This window comes from Doryrhamphus excisus, linkage group LG4 (genome assembly GCF_037039965.1).
Source record: "Doryrhamphus excisus strain RoL-2023G ecotype Guam linkage group LG4, RoL_Dexc_Guam_v1.1, whole genome shotgun sequence".
NCBI lineage: Eukaryota > Metazoa > Chordata > Actinopteri > Syngnathiformes > Syngnathidae > Doryrhamphus > Doryrhamphus excisus.
Genome location: NC_136360.1, coordinates 21,245,598 through 21,255,976, shown reverse-complemented (window position 1 = coordinate 21,255,976; position 10,379 = coordinate 21,245,598). Strand labels below are relative to the sequence as shown.

General features: G+C 36.6%; 1 protein-coding gene across 1 annotated transcript in view; it reads right to left on the bottom strand.

The window, feature by feature from the left end:
* Positions 1 to 430: 430 nt before the first annotated feature.
* tnfaip8l1 (tumor necrosis factor, alpha-induced protein 8-like 1) overlaps positions 431 to 10,379 on the bottom strand; it is a 47,896-nt gene continuing 37,947 nt past the window's right edge. The window contains exons 2-3 of the mRNA XM_078789904.1: positions 7,320 to 7,599; positions 431 to 1,025 (exon numbers count right to left, since the gene is read on the bottom strand). Of these exons, the coding sequence (XP_078646030.1) occupies positions 737 to 1,025; positions 7,320 to 7,591 (561 nt within the window). The 5' untranslated portion in view covers positions 7,592 to 7,599 and the 3' untranslated portion in view covers positions 431 to 736. The remainder of the gene's footprint in view (positions 1,026 to 7,319; positions 7,600 to 10,379) is intronic.

The window sequence follows — 10,379 nt, the reverse complement described above, 5'->3', positions numbered from 1 at the left end:
GCAGCCACCTGAAACGCCGGTGCTGCGACATTTGCAAAGTGAAAAAATATTTGAGACCCACGTGGCGGCACACCAGCTGCTCGGAACGCGTACCCGAATACAGTGCACCTTACTGGGCCGCAGACGGTGGCTCCCTCCCCTCTATACTCTGGTTCTCCTGGTAGTAGTCATGTACTTGTTGTAATGTCTCGATTGTTGCCCTTGCTCGGGCCCTGACAGTTCATGTGTAAGTGGAAGAGTATAAACAGGCTCCTTGAAGGGAAGTTGAGCGTTTAGGTGAATAAAAGGCAGGCTAAGCAGGATTACCCAAGCACCCTGCATCACTAAGTTGCATTCTTGCAGGAAAAGTACGTTATGGTACAGTGCTGGAGGACTCAGTCTGGAGTGCAATAGTAGTACATTAAAAAAACAAAACAAGAGCTTTCCACGTCCACGGGTGTTTGGACTAAGGTATCGAGGTTTCTTTCTGTTCCGAGCCGGTTGTTTACAGAGATATGACAGACTTCCTGTTCAGGGCTTCAGTGAGCGAGACGGCGAGCGTTGTGCCCTTGGAATTGAGGACAAAAGCGTTTCAGGCACCAAGGCTGCTATCCTGACTTTTACATTCACTTTATCTGCTTTTCCTTTGCTTCCACACAAAAGCAAAAAGCCGAGATAGGCAAAGAAAAGAAAGACTTTGGGCAAGAGAGCACCTCAGTGTTCGTGTGACGTTCATGATTTGGGACGTACTGAGAGGTCAGAGGTTACCCTCGTCGAGCATCTTGTTGACGCCGTTGCAGATCTTCTGCAGGTGAGCGCGATACACATCGGCGGGCCCGTAGAGAGCGGCGAGGAAGTCGCAGTCGGCGAAGTGATTGAAGACGTGGTTGACACGCGAGTGGCTCTTGGCCGTCAGGTGGCGTTTGATGGCTTGGTGCAGCAGCTCCCGGCAGTCGTTCAACAGGGCGCTCATCACGCGGCGGTCAAAGGTGAAGTCGATCTGGTGGAAGCTGACCGCCGTCATGGCCAGAGTGTGGACCTTCTTCCTGCCAGACAGAAGCAGGGCACAGAGAGGGGGGGGGGGCTGTCAGTCTTCCCGGTCCGACTGAAGATCATTTATAAATAGAAAGTGCTGCCTCGCCCCTTTTTCTTCAAAGTTCTCAACCCGCATGGACTCCGAGAAGATGCGTCAACGGAAGGAAATGTGGACTTTTTTTCCCCGCCTCCCTGCTATGACAGCGTCCACTCTTCAGAATTTTCTTAAACTTTGACCGCTGCAACTTTAGGGCTAAATTCGAATCTTGTGACAAATCCTTTAGAATAACAACTAATCGTAAATACAACCTAAATTCCTCACGCTGCAACTTAACACTCAAAAGGCACCTGATCTAAACATGAAATATACAAACATATATAGGGTATTGTGCCTGAGAAACACATTTAATGGGGCACTGCAATTATGTCTCTGGTGGACAATAATTATTATTATTATTTTTGGGTAATAGGAGTGTGAAGGTGACTATAGGGGTGTTATTTCATGTCCACAGGGCTCTAATAATGTTTGAAAGCATTTTTAGAGGTTAGTGAAGAGTTTTCCATGTCTTATATGTCTCATTTTCTTTTATTATGTCTCCTTTATTGGGTAATAGGAGTGTGAAGGTGACTATAGGGGTGTTATTTCATGTCCACAGGGCTCTAATAATGTTTGAAAGCATTTTTAGAGGTTAGTGAAGAGTTTTCCATGTCTTATTTACTCTTATTATGTCTACTATATTGGGTAATAGGAGTGTGAAGGTGACTATAGGGGTGTTATTTCATGTCCACAGGGCTCTAATAATGTTTGAAAGAATTTTTAGAGGTTAGTGAAGAGTTTTCCATGTCTTATATGTCTCATTTACTCTTATTATGTCTACTATATTGGGTAATAGGAGTGTGAAGGTGACTATAGGGGTGTTATTTCATGTCCACAGGGCTCTAATAATGTTTGAAAGAATTTTTAGAGGTTAGTGAAGAGTTTTCCATGTCTTATATGTCTCATTTTCTTTTATTATGTCTCCTTTATTGGGTAATAGGAGTGTGAAGGTGACTATAGGGGTGTTATTTCATGTCCACAGGGCTCTAATAATGTTTGAAAGCATTTTTAGAGGTTAGTGAAGAGTTTTCCATGTCTTATTTACTCTTATTATGTCTGCTATATTGGGTAATAGGAGTGTGAAGGTGACTATAGGGGTGTTATTTCATGTCCACAGGGCTCTAATAATGTTTGAAAGCATTTTTAGAGGTTAGTGAAGAGTTTTCCATGTCTTATTTACTCTTATTATGTCTACTATATTGGGTAATAGGAGTGTGAAGGTGACTATAGGGGTGTTATTTCATGTCCACAGGGCTCTAATAATGTTTGAAAGAATTTTTAGAGGTTAGTGAAGAGTTTTCCATGTCTTATATGTCTCATTTTCTTTTATTATGTCTCCTTTATTGGGTAATAGGAGTGTGAAGGTGACTATAGGGGTGTTATTTCATGTCCACAGGGCTCTAATAATGTTTGAAAGCATTTTTAGAGGTTAGTGAAGAGTTTTCCATGTCTTATTTACTCTTATTATGTCTGCTATATTGGGTAATAGGAGTGTGAAGGTGACTATAGGGGTGTTATTTCATGTCCACAGGGCTCTAATAATGTTTGAAAGCATTTTTAGAGGTTAGTGAAGAGTTTTCCATGTCTTATTTACTCTTATTATGTCTACTATATTGGGTAATAGGAGTGTGAAGGTGACTATAGGGGTGTTATTCCATGTCCACAGAGCTCTAATAATGTTTGAAAGCATTTTTAGAGGTTAGTGAAGAGTTTTCCATGTCTTATATGTCTCATTTTCTTTTATTATGTCTCCTTTATTGGGTAATAGGAGTGTGAAGGTGACTATAGGGGTGTTATTTCATGTCCACAGAGCTCTAATAATGTTTGAAAGCATTTTTAGAGGTTAGTGAAGAGTTTTCCATGTCTTATTTACTCTTATTATGTCTACTATATTGGGTAATAGGAGTGTGAAGGTGACTATAGGGGTGTTATTTCATGTCCACAGGGCTCTAATAATGTTTGAAAGAATTTTTAGAGGTTAGTGAAGAGTTTTCCATGTCTTATATGTCTCATTTTCTTTTATGATGTCTCCTTTATTGGGTAATAGGAGTGTGAAGGTGACTATAGGGGTGTTATTTCATGTCCACAGGGCTCTAATAATGTTTGAAAGCATTTTTAGAGGTTAGTGAAGAGTTTTCCATGTCTTATATGTCTTATTTACTCTTACTATGTCTCCTTTATTGGGTAATAGGAGTGTGAAGTTGACTATAGGGGTGTTATTTCATGTCCACAGGGCTCTAATAATGTTTGAAAGCATTTTTAGAGGTTAGTGAAGAGTTTTCCATGTCTTATATGTCTCATTTTCTTTTATTATGTCTCCTTTATTGGGTAATAGGAGTGTGAAGGTGACTATAGGGGTGTTATTTCATGTCCACAGGGCTCTAATAATGTTTGAAAGCATTTTTAGAGGTTAGTGAAGAGTTTTCCATGTCTTATTTACTCTTATTATGTCTACTATATTGGGTAATAGGAGTGTGAAGGTGACTATAGGGGTGTTATTTCATGTCCACAGAGCTCTAATAATGTTTGAAAGCATTTTTAGAGGTTAGTGAAGAGTTTTCCATGTCTTATTTACTCTTATTATGTCTGCTATATTGGGTAATAGGAGCGTGAAGGTGACTATAGGGGTGTTATTTCATGTCCACAGGGCTCTAATAATGTTTGAAGGCATTTTTAGAGGTTAGTGAAGAGTTTTCCATGTCTTATATGTCTCATTTTCTTTTATTATGTCTCCTTTATTGGGTAATAGGAGTGTGAAGGTGACTATAGGGGTGTTATTTCATGTCCACAGGGCTCTAATAATGTTTGAAAGCATTTTTAGAGGTTAGTGAAGAGTTTTCCATGTCTTATTTACTCTTATTATGTCTGCTATATTGGGTAATAGGAGTGTGAAGGTGACTATAGGGGTGTTATTTCATGTCCACAGGGCTCTAATAATGTTTGAAAGCATTTTTAGAGGTTAGTGAAGAGTTTTCCCATGTCTTATATGTCTTATTTACTCTTATTATGTCTGCTATATTGGGTAATAGGAGTGTGAAGGTGACTATAGGGGTGTTATTTCATGTCCACAGGGCTCTAATAATGTTTGAAAGCATTTTTAGAGGTTAGTGAAGAGTTTTCCATGTCTTATTTACTCTTATTATGTCTGCTATATTGGGTAATAGGAGCGTGAAGGTGACTATAGGGGTGTTATTTCATGTCCACAGGGCTCTAATAATGTTTGAAAGCATTTTTAGAGGTTAGTGAAGAGTTTTCCATGTCTTATATGTCTCATTTTCTTTTATTATGTCTCCTTTATTGGGTAATAGGAGTGTGAAGGTGACTATAGGGGTGTTATTTCATGTCCACAGGGCTCTAATAATGTTTGAAAGCATTTTTAGAGGTTAGTGAAGAGTTTTCCATGTCTTATATGTCTTATTTACTCTTATTATATCTGCTATATTGGGTAATAGGAGTGTGAAGGTGACTATAGGGGTGTTATTTCATGTCCACAGAGCTCTAATAATGTTTGAAAGCATTTTTAGAGGTTAGTGAAGAGTTTTCCATGTCTTATTTACTCTTATTATGTCTACTATATTGGGTAATAGGAGTGTGAAGGTGACTATAGGGGTGTTATTTCATGTCCACAGGGCTCTAATAATGTTTGAAAGCATTTTTAGAGGTTAGTGAAGAGTTTTCCATGTCTTATATGTCTCATTTTCTTTTATTATGTCTCCTTTATTGGGTAATAGGAGTGTGAAGGTGACTATAGGGGTGTTATTTCATGTCCACAGGGCTCTAATAATGTTTGAAAGCATTTTTAGAGGTTAGTGAAGTTCTCCATGTCTTATATGTCTCATTTTCATTTATTAAGTCTCCTTTATTGGGTAATAGGAGTGTGAAGGTGACTACAGGGGTGTTATTTCATGTCCACAGGGCTCTAATAATGTTTGAAAGCATTTTTAGAGGTCAGTGAAGAGGTTTCCATGTCTTATATGTCTTATTTACTCTTATTATGTCTGCTATATTGGGTAATAGGAGTGTGAAGGTGACTATAGGGGTGTTATCTCATGTCCACAGAGCTCTAATAATGTTTGAAAGCATTTTTAGAGGTTAGTGAAGAGTTTTCCATGTCTTATTTACTCTTATTATGTCTGCTATATTGGGTAATAGGAGTGTGAAGGTGACTATAGGGGTGTTATTCCATGTCCACAGAGCTCTAATAATGTTTGAAAGCATTTTTAGAGGTTAGTGAAGAGTTTTCCATGTCTTATATGTCTCATTTTCTTTTATTATGTCTCCTTTATTGGGTAATAGGAGTGTGAAGGTGACTATAGGGGTGTTATTTCATGTCCACAGGGCTCTAATAATGTTTGAAAGCATTTTTAGAGGTTAGTGAAGAGTTTTCCATGTCTTATTTACTCTTATTATGTCTGCTATATTGGGTAATAGGAGTGTGAAGGTGACTATAGGGGTGTTATTCCATGTCCACAGAGCTCTAATAATGTTTGAAAGCATTTTTAGAGGTTAGTGAAGAGTTTTCCATGTCTTATATGTCTTATTTACTATTATTATGTCTGCTATATTGGGTAATAGGAGTGTGAAGGTGACTATAGGGGTGTTATTTCATGTCCACAGGGCTCTAATAATGTTTGAAAGCATTTTTAGAGGTTAGTGAAAAGTTTTCCATGTCTTATATGTCTTATTTACTCTTATTATGTCTGCTATATTGGGTAATAGGAGTGTGAAGGTGACTATAGGGGTGTTATCTCATGTCCACAGGGCTCTAATAATGTTTGAAAGCATTTTTAGAGGTTAGTGAAGAGTTTTCCATGTCTTATATGTCTTATTTACTCTTATTATGTCTGCTATATTGAGTAATAGGAGTGTGAAGGTGACTATAGGGGTGTTATTTCATGTCCACAGGGCTCTAATAATGTTTGAAAGCATTTTTAGAGGTTGGTGAAGAGTTTTCCATGTCTTATATGTCTTATTTTCTTTTATTATGTCTCCTTTATTGGGTAATAGGAGTGTGAAGGTGACTATAGGGGTGTTATTTCATGTCCACAGGGCTCTAATAATGTTTGAAAGCATTTTCAGAGGTTAGTGAAAAGTTTTCCATGTCTTATATGTCTTATTTACTCTAATTATGTCTGCTATATTGGGTAATAGGAGTGTGAAGGTGACTATAGGGGTGTTATTTCATGTCCACAGGGCTCTAATAATGTTTGAAAGGTTGGTGAAGAGTTTTCCATGTCTTATATGTCTCATTTTCTTTTATTATGTCTAATTTATTGGGTAATCGGAGTGTAACGGCTACTCTAAAGTTGTTATATTATGTCTAGAGGGCTGTAATGTAAAAAAAGTGGATTTAGAAAGTCATAAACTGGTTTTGTAAGTCTTATTTTATTTACTTGGAAGCCTCATATTACAAATATACAACTTAAGGTGGCGGTGGAAATATGGGCTAATAACTATAAAAGCAATGTTTCAAATGTAGTTCTTCCCTGAGATGATATTTCTTCTCTGTAGAGAAGTATTGGATGACATTTTTAGGCCCTGTGATTGGCTGGCGACCAGTCCGGGGTGTACCCGGCCTCTCGCCTGAAGACAGCTGGGATAGGCTCCGGCTTGTTATTTTTAGCCTCATGCATTATTTTAGCTGTTATTATTATTTTCTATGCTCCTATCATCCATTAAATGCTCTGCTCTAAAAAAAATACATTATGAAAAACTTGAAAATTAGTTTTTCCCAACACTTATTGGCACATGTTTGTATATTTACTCCGTATACGGCACCTTTTTAGTGTTAAGTTGCTGTGTGATGAGTTTAGCACTTATTGTAAGCTGCAATGGAAAAAATGACAATGAACACCTGGGTTCGAACATCCGCTTGGGCATCTCTGTGTGGAGTTTGCACGTTTTCTCCGGGTACTCCGGTTTCCTCCCACATTCCAAAAAACATGCTAGGTTAATTAGCGACTCCAAATTGTGCATAGGTATGAATGTGAGTGTGAATGGTTGTTTGTCTATATGTGCCCTACATATAGATTTGCACTATTTTGCACTCTGTGTGTATGCTAGCAGCCCCGCCTCCACCCACTGAGACATACATATGTGTATGGCTCACCCCGTCCATGCCGTTGTTCTATGGAACAAACAGAATGGACCCCCTGTTGAGTTTGAGACTCCTATCGTAAAACGTGCACGGTGATCCATGGGTGCCCACCTGAAGTTCTCCACCAGGATCAGCTCCTCGCTGCTGAACTGGTTGTTCCTGTAGAGCACCCCCAGCTTCACCACCATCTTTATGAGGTTCTTGATGATCTTCTGCGACTCTTTGCGGTTGCGGGTGTACTCCTTGGTGACCCGGTACAGCTCGTCCAGCACTTCGCTGCTGGTGTCGTCGATGAAAAGGCTGGCCATGCTCTTGGTGGCCATCTTGCTCATCAGCTTCTTCTGCGCCTGCAGGGCTAAGCTCTTGGTGCTGAAGGAGTCCATGGTCAATGCTGGCCGAGATGGGGGAGAAAGGAGAACGGTTACACAATATGTACGCTTGTGTCACCTTGTAAGCCCACCTTAACAGGAAGTGTTTGTGTTCTCTGGCGTGTTGTCTTCAAACTGAATGTTTCATAACAGCACTTAGACGCTGGAGATGTCCTTCAAGACATTCTTTCTTAAAACCACCACTGACAACACCGTCAATGCCAGAGACGATCACCCTCACGTATAGGTGCTGATAAACTTGAGGAAAGACCCAAATGTTTAAAAGTCCATGATAACAATAAAAGTACCCCAACCACCTGGATATACGACAAGTACTACTTCTCAGAAAAATATAAACAACAACGCTTCTGGGTTGGCTTGTTGGTTTTTGGCAGGTTGAAATAGAATTGCGTTCAGGCGCACTCGTAATTGTGAGTGTACGTATCCACCATGACAGGGGTGTCCAAAGCGCGGGCCGGGGGGAAAAAAAAGCAGCAATTTGATAACAATGTCAAAATATTGTGAAAACAGGGTGGCAATGTAACGTGACATTTTACAAGAACAACTTCATAATATTGAAAGTCAAAATATTACGACAATAAAGTCACAATTACAACAAGAATCATAATTTATATCATTTATAATAATTTATAATGACGTCAAGGTGGAAAAAAAATCATGTTACACATTATAAAAGTTTCCATTTTATGAGAATAAACTTTTAGTAGCATACATTACATCTGAAATATTAAAGAAAAAAATCCCCCCAAAATTATGAGAATAAAGTCATAACACTATGAGGAAAAAATATATCATTTTAGTAGCATATATTACATCAGAAATATTACAGAAAAAAGCCCAAAAAAATTATGAGAATAAAGTCATAATACTATGAGGAAAAATGATATCATTTTAGTAGCATACATTACATCTGAAATATTACAGAAAAAATCACAAAAAAATTATGAGAATAAAGTGATAATACTATAAGGAAAAATTATATCATTTTAGTAGCATACATTACATCGGAAATATTAAAGAAAAAAGCACAAAAAAATTACGAGAATAAAGTCACAATTCCAAGAAGAATCATTATTTATATAATTTATAATAATTTATAATGACGTCAAGGGGGAAAAAAAATCATGTTACACATTAGAAAAGTTTCCATTTTATGAGAATAAACTTTTAGTAGCATACATTACATCTGAAATATTAAAGAAAAAAGCCCCCAAAAATTATGAAAATAAAGTGATAATACTGTAAGGAAAAATTATATCATTTTAGTAGCATACATTACATCTGAAATATTAAAGAAAAAAAAAATTACGATAATAAAGTCATAATACTATGAGGAAAAATATCATTTTAGTAGCATACATTACATCTGAAATATTAAAGAAAAAAAGCCAAAAAAAATGACGAGAATAAAGTCAAAATACTATGAGGAAAAATTATATCATTTCAGTAGCATACATTACATCTGAAATATTAAAGAAAAAAACACAAACAAATTACAAGAATGAAGTCATAATACTATGAGGAAAAAATATATAATTTTAGTAGCATACATTACTTCAAAAATATTAAAGAAAAAAGTCAAAAAAATTACGAGAATAAAGTCATATTACTATGAGGAAAAATTATATCATTTTAGTAGCATACATTACTTCTAAAATATTAAAGAAAAAAAAGCCCAAAAAAATTACGAGACTTAAGTCATATTACTATGAGGAAAAAATATATCATTTTAGTAGCATACATTACATTTGAAATATTAAAGAAAAAAGCCCCCAAAAATTATGAGAATAAAGTCATAATACCAAGAGGAAAAAATATATAATTTTAGCAGCATACATTACATCTGAAATATTAAAGAAAAAAATCCCCCCAAAATGACAAGAATAAAGTCATAATACTATGAGGAAAAAATATATCATTTTAATAGCATACATTACATCTGAAATATTAAAGAAAAAAGCACAAAAAATTACGAGAATAAAGTGATAATACTATGAGGAAAAATTATATCATTTTAGTAGCATACATTACATCTGAAATATTAAAGAAAAAATGCCAAAAAAAATTACAAGAATAAAGTGATAATACTTTGAGGGAAAAATAGCATTTTAGTCGCATACATTACATCTGAAATATTAAAGAAAAAAACAAAAAAATTACGAGAATAAAGTCATAATACTATGAGGAAAAATTATATAATTTTAGTCGCATACATTACATCTGAAATATTAAAGAAAAAAACAAAAAAATTACGAGAATAAAGTCATAATACTATGAGGAAAAATTATATAATTTTAGTAGCATAGACTGAAGACGTCCTAATATGACAAAAGAAGATTTATGATGGTTATTTCAGAAGTTGAATTATATGGAAACATTTTTTAAAAAGACCAAAAATAGAAAAACAAGATATTGATAATGGGCTTTTTCCACCTACTGTATATGACAAAGCTGAGATGTAGTTTTTCCTTGAAATATATAGAACATATCTTTACAAAATCCTTTCATTTTTCACCATGTAGAGGGAGGTGGCGCTGCATGGGGTTGGTGTAGATTGTGTTCACCTCTTAAGCCACCGAGCCGAACTCTTTGGTCTTTATAAAGATAACGACTGCTGACAGCTTTCAAATGAGACCCCGCCACCTTCTGGCTGGAGGCCGACAAGGCGGTGAGAGGACATGGAATCATAATGCACGTGGACGTCTCATCAGGCCGGGAAGTTCAGAGTCACCAGCGCCGCTCAATTCACGCGCGTGTGACGCCACTCCAACAGGACAAAAAT